Source organism: Lepidochelys kempii, chromosome 2 (genome assembly GCF_965140285.1).
Source record: "Lepidochelys kempii isolate rLepKem1 chromosome 2, rLepKem1.hap1, whole genome shotgun sequence".
In the NCBI taxonomy this organism is placed as follows: domain Eukaryota; kingdom Metazoa; phylum Chordata; order Testudines; family Cheloniidae; genus Lepidochelys; species Lepidochelys kempii.
Window position 1 is genome coordinate 32,698,543 of NC_136381.1, and position 15,130 is coordinate 32,713,672.

The window sequence follows — 15,130 nt, forward strand, 5'->3', positions numbered from 1 at the left end:
TTTTTATCAAATAAACAAAAACTACCTTTTTGTTTAACAAAATTAGGAAGTTTCATGATATCTGAGAACAAATTTGTGAAACGTATCAAACTGAAAAAATTCAGGAAAAATGCCTCAAAAATGAGAAAGTAGTTGAGGAAGTCATTAATGGTAAATTCACAAAATTGAGCAATAGTTGAAATTTTGGACTGCAAACTATTTGCATATTTCACACTTTTAATGTGAATTTTAGTTTTAAATCTGCAAAAAGAACGTTCAGAATAGTTCTTAAAGGTAAAGAATACCATATGCTAATGGAGTAGGGTAAAGTATTCTATTTTTCTGCTTTCTGCAGGTACAAATGTGTTTTTAACTCTCCTTGTATATCTTCACAAGAAATTTCTTGGGCCCAGATCCTCAGCTGGTATAAATTAATGTAGCTCCATTGAAGTAAATGGAGTTGTGCTGATTTACACCAGATGAGGGTTTTTGTAATCTGGTTCCTTATATACTAAATATACACAATGTATTAATTTCTGCTAAATGTTACCTCAGAGGATAAACACGTATCATCAAAGGACACTTTTGTTGGGGACAGATAGGTGTTGGTGACAGTAATGTCTTCTAGTTCAGTGCTGAAGTGATCAGACTCCTTGATGGCACTGTAGTTTAGGGCCACACTGTAACTGGCAGGTTTCTCTGACTGCTTCTGCTGGCAATTGCAGAGTTTCTTGAAGGACGCTCTGAATTTCTGGGACATGAGATTGTAAATCACGGGGTTGATGGCACTGTTTAGATAAATGCAGATTCTACAAAATAATAGGAACCAATTTTCTTGGAAAGGGTTGGAGAGAAAGGAGTTTACAACAACCAGTGTCCTATAGGGCATCCATAAAAATGCAAACAGGATCACAACCACAGCCAGCATCTTGGTAACCTATGGAAAACACAAAGATATACAGTGAAAAAGTAGAAAATCAGTACTCAGTGCTTTGTAGGGATGTGCATATAAAATTTGTATTATATGTTCATGATGGACCCAACCTAAAACTCTATATGTGAAAAACCCTGAATTGGTGATGTTCAGATCAATGTCTGGCTCTTGGTTAGAATTTTGCAACTTGTCCCTATCTCCTTACCACTATAATGGGCTGACCCAAATTCATGGATCCAAACTCTCCTGAACTTTCATAAGAGATGGATGAGTCCTTATGGCTAACATTCATATTATTCAATTAATATCCAATTAATCCCCATTAAACATATTATTTTAGGTCTGAGTCTTTGCAACAACCATAGTTAGAAACAAGTGTCTACTCCCTTGGAAGGAAAGGCACTCCCATCCTCCCTTCAATGCTATGGAACACCTACTTCTAGCACTGATTGTTTCTGACATATTGTAACTGAAACCAACCTACCTACTTTAATGACTACTATTGCATATAGCAGTTAGCCACATTTAATACAAAGAAGTCTGATTTTAGATTTGTTTCTAATAAAAACAATTAATTCAGACATAAGTTCTGACCAAATGATTGATACATAATATTCTGAAACTCTTAATGATTGCCTTAAAATTGCAGGTTACCCTTAGAACATAATAATCTTAGAAAAACTCGCTTATTTCACTTAGACAAGGTGGGTGAGGTAATATCTTTTATAGGACCAACTTCTGTTGGTGAAAGAGAGAAGCTTCTGAGTTTACATAGAGCTCTTCCTCAGGTCTGGAAAATGTACTCAGAGGGTATGTCTACACTGCAATAAAACACCCATGCTTTGGGACCCTGGATGGCTCAGCATGAGCCCAAATGTCTACACGGCAATTTTATAGCTATACAATCCAAGCCCCACGAACCCGAGTTAGCTGATGTGGGCCAACAGTGGGTGTTTTATTGAAGTGCAGACATATCCAGGCTCTCACAGGTAAATACATGGTGAAACAGATTGTTAACACATGTTGCAAAAGACCTTTTAAGGTGAAGGGGCAGTTAACACCTCACGGTTGTAGGACAAAAGATGGTTAGTAGGTTACAGATTGTAATGAGCCATAAATCCAGTGCCTTTATTGAGTCCATGATTTGTAGTATCTAGCAAAGTTATGAATTTAAATTCCCAGGCTCACCTATTGAAGGTGTTGCGCAGATTGCCTTTGAGGATGAGGACTGAGAGGTCAGATGTGGAGTGATCATTTTCTGAAAAGTGTTCACCCACAGATAATAGGGTGTGTCTGTCATGTAAGATTTTATTACTTAAGTAAGTTTGCTTAGAAAGAATGGCAATGAAAAACTCTCCCTTGAGGGAATCCCAAAAAATTGAAGTAAAGCCAATAAAAAATAAAAGTGAAAAATGGGGGCAGTAAAAACAAAACAATGCGTAAATCAATATAGAATTATGGCCACTGTGTATGTGGGAAATGGGTAGAGTGGGGACTCTTTCTGGTGAACTAGGAATGTCGTCTTTTAAAGTGCTTCTTTGTATGTTGCCATCTCTTGTTGAAAAAATGCAGCTGCATCTTGCTGACAAATTAATGGATTTTCCCTTTCCCTGCTCATTGATGCTGTTGCACTTTACACGCTTTCTCAGGGTAGCTGTGGCAATAGGACAATGGTACTAAAACTCCTACGATTATACAAGATATTCACAGTATATAATTTCATTGCTCCTAGGGTGACGATGTAGGCGTGTGGGATATAAATTTTTATTGACTCTGCAGGAGGACTGAAAGTTACTTCTGTAACTCTCCTATTGACACTAATATTGTATTTTTAGTTGTGCTGTTTTTTGTGTCTTTGTTTAAAGCAATAGGATGTATACTTTTCTTGCCTCTTGTGATCAGATTTTTCATTATGTAGAAAATATGCAGTCTCATTGCCTGAGGTATATGTTTTCTCCTATCTGGCTAGAAGCCCATATATTCCAGATGTACATATTTAAATATACTTATAAGTGTTGTTGTTTTACTTATGGGTGTTGGTGGTAACGTATCCAGTTGAGAGTCTTATAATTTAACTTTTACAAAAAGAAAAGGAGTACTTGTGGCATCTTAGAGCTCACTGCATCGGATGCTCACGAAAGCTTACACTCAGATAAATTTGTTAGTCTCTAAGGTGCCACAAGTACTCCTTTTCTTTTTGCAAATAAAGACTAACACAGCTGCTACTCTGAAACTTAACTTTTACAGTTTAGGGCACTGCTTTATTTGCCGCTTTCTGGTCACAGTCTTACAGCAGTGTTACAAAAAAATCTTGGTTGGCTAAAACAGATTCTTGTTAGACAGAAGTAAAAAGAAGAGAGATAGGAAAGAGAAGAAATAAGGAAGGGAAGGAAACAGACACATCGGAGGGGAGGGAGGCAAAGTTTCCATTCCAGGTGGTGTTTGGGATTCACATAGAGCTGGTAGAGGCAGTGATGTCATCTGGTTCCCTCTCTCTGGCCTGGTCTGGTCAGGACATCTCTCAGGATTAGGAAGAAGAAGATTCAAGGTCCCAGGTGATGTTGGGGGTGGAAGCCTTGATGGTGAAGCTTGCTCCAGTAGCCAATTTTTTTCTCAAAGTCTGTTTAAGGACTGCAAAAGTGAGTGATGGGCAGAATAGCCCATCCTCATTATTTTGTCCACCATTTGTCCATGGGGGAAAGCCCATTGCTGCAGAGGAGCACATGGATCCGACAGACTTCTCTTAGAGGAGAGTCTATTGATAGAGACTCTCTAGGTTTTAGTCAGGAGGAGAGGATGGAAGAGGATAAAGTATGGGCCAGATCAGACAAACATTCACATAAAGAATCTGACACATCAGAAAAGGGCAGACAAATAAACAGTGACAAGTTTTAAAAGTGCTTGTACACAAATACTAGAAGTCTAAATAATAAGATGGGTGAACCTAGAGTGCCTCATGTTAAAGGAGGATATTGATATAATAGGCATCACAGAAACCTGGTGGAGTGAAGACAATCAATAGGACACAAACATTCTGGGGTACAAAATATATTGGAAGGACAGAACAGGTTGGGGGGCAGGGGGAGTGGCACTATATGTGAAAGAAAATGTAGAATCAAATGAAGTAAAAATCTTAAATGAATCCACATGTTCCATAGAATCTCTATGGATAGTAATTCCATGCTCTTATAAGAATAGAACAGTAGGGATCTATTATCGACCACCTGACCAGGATAGTGATAGTGACTATGAAATGCTAAGGGAGATTAGAGAGGCTACCAAAATAAAGAACTCAATAATAGTGTGGGATTTCAATTATCCCCATATTGACTGGGTACATGTCACCTCAGGATGACAAAATTTCTTGATACTTTAAATAATTACTTCTTGGAGCAGCTGGTACAGGAACCCACAAGGGGAGAGCCAATTCTCAATTTAGTCCTGAGTGGAGCGCAGGATCTGGTCCAGGAGGTAACTGTAACAGGACTGCTTGGAAATAGTGACCATAATATAACAACATTTAACATTCCTGTGATGGGAAGAACACCTCAGCAGCCTAACACTGTGGCATTTAATTTCAGAAAGGGGAGCTATGGAAAAATGAGAAGCTTAGTTAAACAGAAATTAAAAGGTACAGTGACTAGAGTGAAATCCCTGCAAGCTGCAAGGACACTTTTCAAAGATACCATAATAGAAGCCCAACTTAAATGTATACCCCAAATTAAAAAAACAGTAGAAGAACTAAAAAAGAGCCACCACGGCTTAACAACCATGTAAAAGAAGCAGTGAAAATAAAAGGCATCTTTTAAAAAGTCGAAGTCAAATCCTAGTGCGGTAAATAGAAAGGAGCATAAACATTGCTTAATTAAGTGTAAAAATGTAATAAGAAAAGCCAAATAGGAGTTTGAAGAACAGATTGTCATTACCTTTTGAGTTTTTGGCTAAATGTTTAAGTACATCAGAAGCAGGAAGTCTGCTAAACAACCAGTGGGGCCCCTGGACGATCAAGATACAACAGGAGCACTTAAAAATGATAAAGTCATTGCGAAGAAACTAAATGAACTTTTTGCTTCAGTCTTCACGGCTGAGGATGTTAGGGAGATTCCCAAACCTGAGTCGTCCTTCGTAGGTGACAAATCTGAGGAATTGTCACAGATTTAAGTGTCGTTAGAGGAGGTTTTGGAATTAATTGATAAATTTAAGAGTAACAAGACTCTGGGACCAGATGACCCAAATGTTTTGAAAGAACGCAAATGTGAAATTGTGGAACTATTAACTATGGTTTGTAACCTGTCCTTTAAATCAACTTCTGTACCCAATGACTGGAAGAGAGCTAATGTAACGCCAATATTTAAAAAGAGCTCTAGCGGTGATCCCGGCAATTACAGACCGGTAAGTCTAACGTCAGAACTGGGCAAATTAGTTGAGACAATAGTAAAGAATAAAATTGTCAGACACATAGAAGAACATAAATTGTTGGGCAAAAGTCAACATGGTTTCTGTCTTACTAATCTATTAGAGTTCTTTGAAGGGGTCAACAAACATATGGACAAGGGGAATTCAGTGGACATAGTGTATTTAGATTTCCAGAAAGCCTTCGACAAGGTCCCTCACCAAAGGCTCTTAGGTAAATTAAGTTGTCATGGGATAAGAGGGAAGATCCTTTCATGGATTGAGAACTGGTTAAAAGACAGGGAACAAAGGGTAGGGATAAATGGTAGATTTTCAGACTGGAGAGGGGTCTAGTGGTGTTCCCCAAGGGTCAGGCCTAGGACCAATCCTATTCAACTTATTCATAAATGATCTGGAGAAAGGGGTAAACAGTGAGGTGGCAAAATTTGCAGATGATACTAAACTGCTCAAGCTAGTTAAGACCAAAGCAGACTGTGAAGAACTTCAAAAAGATCTCACAAAACTAAGTGATTGGGCAACAAAATGGAAAACGAAATTTAATGTGGATAAATGTAAAGTAATGCACATTGGAAAAAATAACCCCAACTATACATACAATATGATGGGAGCTAATTTAGCTACAACTGATCAGGAAAGAGATCTTGGGGTCATCGTGGATAGTTCTCTGAAGACATCCATGCAGTGGGCAGTCAAAAAAGCAAACAGGATGGGCTGGATGAATGCACTATAAGGTGGGTAGAAAGCTGGCTAGATTGTCGGGCTCAACGGGTAGTGATCAATGGCTCCATGTCTAGTTGGCAGCCGGTATCAAGTGGAGTGCCCCAAGGGTCAGTCCTGGAGCCGGTTTTATTCAATATCTTCATAAATGATCTGGAGGATGGTGTGGATTGCACTCTCAGCAAATTTGTGGATGATACTAAACTGGGAGGAGTGGTAGATACGCTGGAGGGGAGGGATAGGATACAGAAGGACCTAGACCAATTGGAAGATTGGGCCAAAAGGAATCTGATGAGGTTCAATAAGGATAAGTGCAGGGTCCTGCACTTAGGACGGAAGAACCCAATGCACAGCTACAGACTAGGGACCGAATGGCTAGGCAGCAGTTCTGCGGAAAAGGACCTAGGGGTGACAGTGGACGAGAAGCTGGATATGAGTCAGCAGTGTGCCCTTGTTGCCAAGAAGGCCAATGGCATTTTGGGATGTATAAGTAGGGGCATAGCGAGCAGATCGAGGGACGTGATCGTTCCCCTCTATTCAACATTGGTGAGGCCTCATCTGGAGTACTGTGTCCAGTTTTGGGCCCCACACTTCAAGAAGGATGTGGACAAATTGGAGAGAGTCCAGCGAAGGGCAACAAAAATGATTAGGGGACTGGAACACATGAGTTATGAGGAGAGGCTGAGGGAGCTGGGATTGTTTAGCCTGCAGAAGAGAAGAATGAGGGGGGATTTGATAGCTGCTTTCAACTACCTGAAAGGGGGTTCCAAAGAGGATGGCTCTAGACTGTTCTCAATGGTAGCAGATGACAGAACGAGGAGTAATGGTCTCAAGTTGCAGTGGGGGAGGTTTAGATTGGATATTAGGAAAAACTTTTTCACTAAGAGGGTGGTGAAACACTGGAATGCGTTACCTAGGGAGGTGGTAGAATCTCCTTCCTTAGAGGTTTTTAAGGTCAGGCTTGACAAAGCCCTGGCTGGGATGATTTAACTGGGAATTGGTCCTGCTTCGAGCAGGGGGTTGGACTAGATGACCTTCTGGGGTCCCTTCCAACCCTGATATTCTATGATTCTATGATTCTATGTTAGGAATCATTAAAAAAGAGAGAGAATAAGACAGAGAATATTTTATTGCCTTTATATAAATCCATGGTATGCCCACATCTTGAATACTGTGTACAGATGTGGTCTCCTCATCTCAAAAAAGATATATTGGCATTAGAAAAGGTTCAGAGAAGGTCAACTAAAATGATTAGGGGTTTGGAACGGGTCCCATATGAGGAGAGATTAAAGAAGCTAGGACTTTTCAGCTTGGAAAAGAGGCGACTAAGGGGGGATATGATAGAGGTATATAAAATCATGAGTGGTGTGGAGAAAGTGAATAAGAAAAAGTTATTTACTTGTTCCCATAATATAAAAACTAGGGGCCATCAAATGAAATTAATTGGCATCAGGTTTAAAACAAATAAAAGGAAGTTCTTTTTCACACAGCACATAGTCAACCTGTGGAACTCCTTGCCTGAGGAGGTTGTGAAGGCTAGGACTATAACAGGGTTTAACAGAGAACTAGATAAATTCATGGAGGTTAAGTCCATTAATGGCTATTAGCCAGGATGGGTGAGGAATGGAGTCCCTAGCCTCTGTTTGTCAGAGGGTGGAGATGGATGGCAGGAGGGAGATCACTTATGTTCATTTAGGCCTAATATCCAAAATACCAGTTTTGGTTCACTGATTTTCAGTCTCACCCTGTTCTTGTTTACCAGGCATGGACATAACGTAGTCCTTGAATTTTATCAGTTGGCCTTTTTGTTTAGACTATTCAGTCTGTCTTCCTTTCGTACATTTTTCTATCAATATTTATTCATAAGATGTCACAATAATTTATAATATCAATGTTTGTTGTTATGGGTTATTGTGACATGAACTTATACTCACTTTTTATGTTGAACTCACAATTATGGTAAATTTATAGGCCTAATTATGACAGTTGGCCACAGAATTTCCTGAATTAATTCCAATTTTAGGTCCAATAGCTATGGTTAAACTAGAGCATGTCTTTCAGAAAAAAAAAGTCCAGTATTGATTTAAAAATATACAGTGATGGAGACTATACCACAGTTGTTGGTAAATTGTTCCAGTGGTTAATTACCCTCACTGTTAGAAATGTGTACCTTATTTCTAGTCTGAATATACCATTTGATTTTACCTTTGTTTGTTGGATTGAAGAACCCATTATTATCAAATTTCCATTCCCTCCATTTTTAGACTCTGATAAGTGTCCCTTAATAATCTCTTTAGTAAACTAAATAGATTGAGCAACTTGACTCTACGTTTAATCATTGTCATGGCTCTTCTCTGAAATTTCTCCAATTTATCAACATCCTTCTTGAACTGTGGACACCAGACTAGACACACTATTCCAGCAGTGGTTGTATCAGTACCAAATACTGAGGTAATATAATCTCTCTTCTTTTACTCAATATTCCCCTCTTTATCTAGAAGATACGGGTGTCTTTCTTCTAATTTGTTTCTTGTTTTTCTGTTGGTGGTGTTTGTGATACTGAAGCCTCATTCTCAGTTTGTGCTGGAAGCTTGAAAAGCTGCATATTTATCCACAACCTGTGATATCACATTGGATTGCATAGTACTTTGAAGAGACACTGGGGTGAAATCCTGGTCCCACTGAAGTTAGTAGCTAAACTCCCATTAACTTCAATGACAAAAGGATTTCACTCCATATATCAAAAATCTTCAAAGATCCATCTTTGACCCTCTGGGCTATCTGGCTTCAAAAGGCAGACTTGCCAAGACACTCAGTCTTTTAATCTTCTTGATCTTACTTCCAGTTAAAGCTGTAAAGTTGACATGATCAACTGGAGTGATTTGGACACTTCTGTTTTATGACCCACAGTGCCATTTAGTATGGTAATGAGAACTGATTGGTTTCCTGAAACAGTAGTGTGCAACAGGATCATTCTGTTCCATTTTCTCCTGCTCAGATTGTGCTTGAGTGCACTTACAGTCTGCATGGCCATCTTACTTCCAAAGTGATATGACTTCACTCTTGGTGACTTGTGCAATTTCTCCAAAATCAGTCTATTTAACAGTAGAACTGCAGAACACTATATAAACAATTGTCATTAAAGTCAGTTTCCATTATCACTGGAACCTTTCTCCAGGCACTAGCTGTGCCCAAATCTTCTCATACCTTATTGCTTACCTAAATGTGGAACGCATTGGTTCAGCTGATTAGCTACACCATTTTCTTTTGCTAAGTATTTCTGAAACCCCATCTGATATCAACATCACCCCCTTCATTAGATACCAGATGAATCTTACAAAGTCTATAAAAATCATTGGGGCTAAGCCTATGCTTAAAGTTGAGCACATGCTTAAATTCTTTGTTGGATCAAAATTAGAGTGCTCAGAACCTTGCAGGATTGAGGCCAAACTGTGATTCTGCTCTGAAAAGGGAAAATGTCAAATTTGCACCGTCTTCCACTGCAGGTCTCTTCCCTGTATCGAGTGGCATACCTATGTATGCCCCTTCATGCTTTGACCACCATTCCAGAGGACGTGCTCCCATGCTGATGACGGGTTCTGATCGATAATGATCCAAAGCAGTGCCGACTGATGCACATTCATTTTGGTCATCTGACACCAACAGAAAGTTGATTTTTCTTCTTGGTGTTTCAGGTTTTGTAGTTTCTGCACCGGAGTGTTGCTTTTTTAAGGCTTCTGACAGCATGTTCCACCCCTTATCCCTCTCAGATTTTGGAAGGTACTTCAGATTCTTAAACCTTGGGTCAAGTTCTGTAGCTATCTTTAGAAATCTCACATTGGTACCTTTGCGTTTTGTCAAATCTGCTGTGAAAGTGTTCTTAAAACGAACAATAGGTGCTGGGTTGTCATCCGAGACAGACATCACACGAAATATATGGCAGAATGCGGGTAAAACCACAAAGCAGGAGACATACAAATCTCCCCCAAGGAGTTCAGTCACAAATTTAATTAACACTTTTTTTTTAATGAATGGCATCAGCATGGAAGCATGTTCTCTGGAATGGTGGTCAAAGCCTGAAGGGGCATATGAATGTTTACCGTATCTGGCACATAAATGCCTCGCAACACCAGCTACAACAGTGCCATGCGAATGCCTGTTCTCACTTTCAGGTGACATTGTAAATAAGAAGTGGGCAGGATTATCTCCCATGAATGTAAACAAACTTGTTTCTCTTAGTGAATGGCTGAATGAGAAGTAGGACTGAGTGGACTTGTAGGCTCTAAAGTTTTACATTGTTTTGTTTTTGAGTGCAGTTATATAAAAATAATTCTATGTTTGTAACTTGCACTTCCATGGTTAAGAGATTGCATTTTATGAGATGAATTGAAAAAACTCTTGTTTATATTATTTTTTATTACAAAGATTTGCACTATAAAAATATAAAGTGAGCCCTGTACACTTTATATTCTGTGTTGTAATTGAAATCGATATTTTTGAAAATGTAGAAAACATCCAAAAATATTTAAATAAATGGTATTTTTGTTTAACAGTGTGATTAAAACTGTGATTAATCACAATTTGTTTTTGAAATCGAGTTAATTTGTTTTGAGTTAATTGCTTGAGTTAACTGCAATTAATTAACAGCCCTACTGAAAATGTGAAGTTAATGTGGATTAGTTGAAATATGTTCAATCCCCATATGAATGTTCTCATTCAGGAGTAAGTGGCCTTAGTTTGTGGTATCTTAATCCTCTTTGGATGTGTCCTAAGAGAAGAATTTGGTAAACCATATTAATATAGGAAGATATATAATAGTTCTATTAAACTGTATTCATAATTGCACTGAAAATTTATCTTAAGCAACTACGCAAGAGCAGCAAAAAATGAATGTCTACCAGAGATGGGCTTTACCTAATAGTCAAATGAAAATGCTCTTCAAATGGAGATACTTTAAAGATGGCCCAAAGAGGGGAAAAAAGCTGGGTTTGTGCCTTTCTCCCTCCTTTGGACTGTATCAAGAAGGCCCGAAAAATTTTCAAAAATAGGAGGCTTTTTTGGCTTCTCTTTACCTTAGAATTATCAGGATTATCAAATCTGTTCTTCTCTAGTTTTGCTGGAGAACTCCTTGGAGGATGCAGAGATGTGACTTGGAGGCTTTCTCCACACTTTTAATTATACATATTGGAATGTTAAATCTTTAACAAATAGATTTTCTCCCTCCTGTCTGTGAGGCAATTTAGTTAAATAGGTATTAACTAAAATTAACATAATTCAATGAGTTTTAAGCCATCTGAGAGAAAAAACTAACTTCCCATCTCATATAATTCAGTTTCACTTGCTTGATATTTCTGGTTCTCCAGTCATTCATAGTGTTCCTGAAAAAATATGGTAGATTTTCTAATGTAAAAACATTTCAGGCCTTTTTACATCATAAAAAGGGTAAAAAAAAAATGACCCACGCCAAATATTCTCCATTCCTGGTTTGTCTTCTCCATTAGTGTTGTCTTTTACCACTGGTTCCAGACATGAAAGAACATCCAGGACCATATGGACCAGTATGCAAACTAAGAGCATGCAATTCAGGCTGCCTTGTAAATTGTTCCATTTGCATTTTCTATCAGCCAGTTTCTAACTTGTGCTAACTCTCATACTCAGGGCCAAAGCAGAGAGCAGGCTGCCTAACTTAACATACTTTTAGTCATTTTTCCTGCTGCTTGCACCCTGGGGATCAATTTCTATTCTGTTGCATCAGTGCAACACCAATTAAGAGAATGAGGATATACTGATATAAACAAGAACAGAATCTGACCCTTAGAGCTCCATTCTGCCCTCAGTTATGTAGGTGTAATACCCAGTTTTCCCTTGGTGCGTCTTGGACTTTATTTAGACTGTAAACCCTTTGGGATAGGGACTGTTTTCCCATATGATTTTGCAGCACTAAGCACATTTTGGATGCTACCATAATATAAATAATATTACTACTACTACTACTACTACTAATAATAATGCCACCCTTTCATGTCTCCTCTCTACATACAGCACTACTTGCAAACATTAGATTTACTGAAAAATAATCCAAGAAGTTGATGGTCTCCATGAAAAGTCCTCTCTCTTCACAAAACAGAAAATATATGTTGTATATGCTGTAAATTGTCATTTTAATTTTAGAAGATGGCAAGAGCCATTGTCTGCAATGCTAAATAAAAAGACTATTCAATTTTTTGAAAGGATGCTAAGTAATACAAAGCACACATTTATGAACACACGGATCTATCCTTTGTGATGATAACTTGAAAATTAGTTAAGAAGAGAAAAATATTAACTAATAGATGAATAGCTCCACTATTTCTCACCCAAATAACCAAGCACAAACAGATATGTATGAACAATTACAAACCACAAAACAGAAGGTAGAAAATGTAGAAAACAAAATAGAAGGAACAGTTTGTATTTGCCTTAACCTGGGATCTCTAGATCTGTACACGTTGGTTCTCTGCTAACCAGCTCAATTAACTTGTGGGGTGAATGTCAGTCCCACAGCAGGAAAAACAACTAGCCTCACTAAATATCAACAGTTCTACACAAAGAACTATGAAAATCTGACTCAAAATTCTCATGTTTAGTTGCCTTATCCCTCACCACAAGGATGCAGATGCATTGGGCATTTCAAAAAAAGATGACCACTTCAGGTATAATACCTACAGAAATTATGACAGGTTTCAGAGTAACAGCCGTGTTAGTCTGTATTCGCAAAAAGAAAAGGAGTACTTGTGGCACCTTAGAGACTAACCAATTTATTTGAGCATGAGCTTTCGTGAGCTACAGCTCACTTCATCGGATGCATACCGTGGAAGTACACCACAAGTACTCCTTTTCTTTTTACAGAAATTATGTTACCTGTTGGTTGCTGAAACATCTCTTTTAGTCCGTACTGAGACTCGAAAGCATGAGGCTTCTGAAAACAATTTTTATCAAAGCAGGTCCGTGTGGAGGAATTGAGTACCCACATTAATATGAAAATATAAAGCATGATGTGGGTGTGATCCTGAAAGATCAATGGGAGTGCTCTGCACTTTCAGGATTGGGATCTAAAAGTGCTAAATGGTACAAGACAGCTGAGTATTGTGTATGGTTATGAAGATGGTTGGTATAGACACACACCTTTGTGCTATTTTAGCATATATATCAATTTATAATGAATATGATCAAATCTATTATTCAAATTTAAAGCCTCAAATACATTCAAAATATTTACCTATTGTTAATTATCTGAGAGATGGAAATAATAATAGTCATTAGCATTTGTACAGCATTTTCCACCTACGGATCTTTACAAAAGCAAGAATATGTTTATCTCTGTCACAGAAGGGGAAACTGAGATACAAAAGGTAGTAACTTCTCACGTCACATAGTGATTCATTAACAGAGCAGGGATTAAAACAGGACTCGTGCCTTCCAGTTTAGTATCCTATCTGCAGATCACAAAAATAACTCTGGAATCATAGTGTATTTGTCTGACTTCTTAGCAAGCTGTAATATGGTGAAAAATAGATTTTTCTTAACGTTTCCTTTCGACAGTATCTAGTTGATTTCTTGACATGTCATGATAAGACACTTGACTGTCTTTCAATACATGCCTTCTGTAGGAGTAGGCAGTCATTTGTAGAGACTGGAATAAATTCAGTTTACTTAATTAAATGCTCTAATCACATGCCCTGAACTGGTAGATTTTAGGGGTTTTTTGTATGCCTTAATCTAAATAAAAGAGATAAAGCACATTTTTAACATTTTTCATGTATTGTAACCCAATCTCTGTACTTTTTCATTTGTTTTAAAATCTAAAGAGTACATGTGTGTGAATATCATATTTAAATACATTTCCTACCTGCCTTCTAGAAGCAATAGTGCTATTGAAACCCCTGTTAGTCATCTTGGAATTCATAGTCTTGTTTTGATGAGTTGAGTTGTTTCTCTGTGTCTTAGGGTTTTCTTTTGGATCTGAAGGGATGGGATTCAGGAACAATATTCTGGCAATCAGTCCATAGAGGACAGTGGCCAATATCATTGGCACAACATAAAATATACCAAAGTCCATCATATATATAGGGGAGTAGTAGCTCCTGGACACCTTGTAGCCACAAGAAACAATGATGGTATCTTTGTAGACTACTGTGTTGAGATCTAGCAGGAAAAACCAGAGGGTACAATATATGGAGGTGAAAGCCCAGACAAAAATAATGATCTTTTTGGCTCTTGAGAAAGTACATAGGAATTGGGCTTTGATTGGGTGGCAGATGGCAATATATCTCTCAACAGTGAAGGCGGTGATGGAACAAGAAGAAGCATTGATGCCTAGGTATTGGAGATACGTAATGCAGAGACATCCCACGTAGCCATAGACCCAGGATCCATACAGGCTCTCGGTGATGTTGGGAAGTCCTGCAGCCACCAGCACCGTGAGATCAGCCACAGCCAGACTCACCAGGTAGCAGTTAGTGGGCGTCCTCATGTGTTTGGTCCTGAGGACCACCAGCACCACCATGATATTGCCCACTATGCCCAGTCCACAGATGAGGAGAACCAAGAGAATGGTAACTACTTGGTAGTCAATACTGATCACCTCTTGGCTTGGCAGCAGCCCTGTTTGGTTCTGTTCATCCCCTGTGCTGTTCTCCATCTTCACCAGTTTGAAGCTGCTTCTGCTGGGCAATTGCTGTCAGCACATTTCCTCTTTTTCCCCCTGTAAAAACGTTAAGCACAGTAGAGAGTGGATGATGAAGAGCCCTATCGCACAGTCTCCATAAGGTTACAGTCCCCAAACAAGCCACCTTCACTTCAAGACTCCTGGGCTTTTTTCTTCACAAGTTCAATTACCAGACAGGTAGATCCCTCTCGGATTCTGTTTCATTAGCACAGGATAAAAAGCTGGTTCTTTGTAGTCCGTCTGAGACACTCATGAGAATGAATGCAACTAGAGATCAGAGCTTTCTCTCTCTGCAGAGCAGAGTGAGGGGAGGGGAGGCGGAAGACAGGGAAAGAGAGGGGGAAGACAGAGTCCTTTCCCTGCACTGACAGAGATTGCCA

General features: G+C 38.7%; 1 protein-coding gene across 1 annotated transcript; it reads right to left on the bottom strand.

Annotated features, from left to right (window-relative positions):
* Positions 1 to 508: 508 nt before the first annotated feature.
* TRHR (thyrotropin releasing hormone receptor) lies at positions 509 to 14,723 on the bottom strand. The gene is made up of 2 exons (XM_073329351.1): positions 13,932 to 14,723; positions 509 to 916 (listed from the first exon to the last, which is right to left on the bottom strand). The coding sequence occupies exons 1-2, from the start codon at positions 14,721 to 14,723 to the stop codon at positions 509 to 511; spliced, it is 1,200 nt and encodes a 399-aa protein (XP_073185452.1).
* Positions 14,724 to 15,130: the final 407 nt, after the last annotated feature.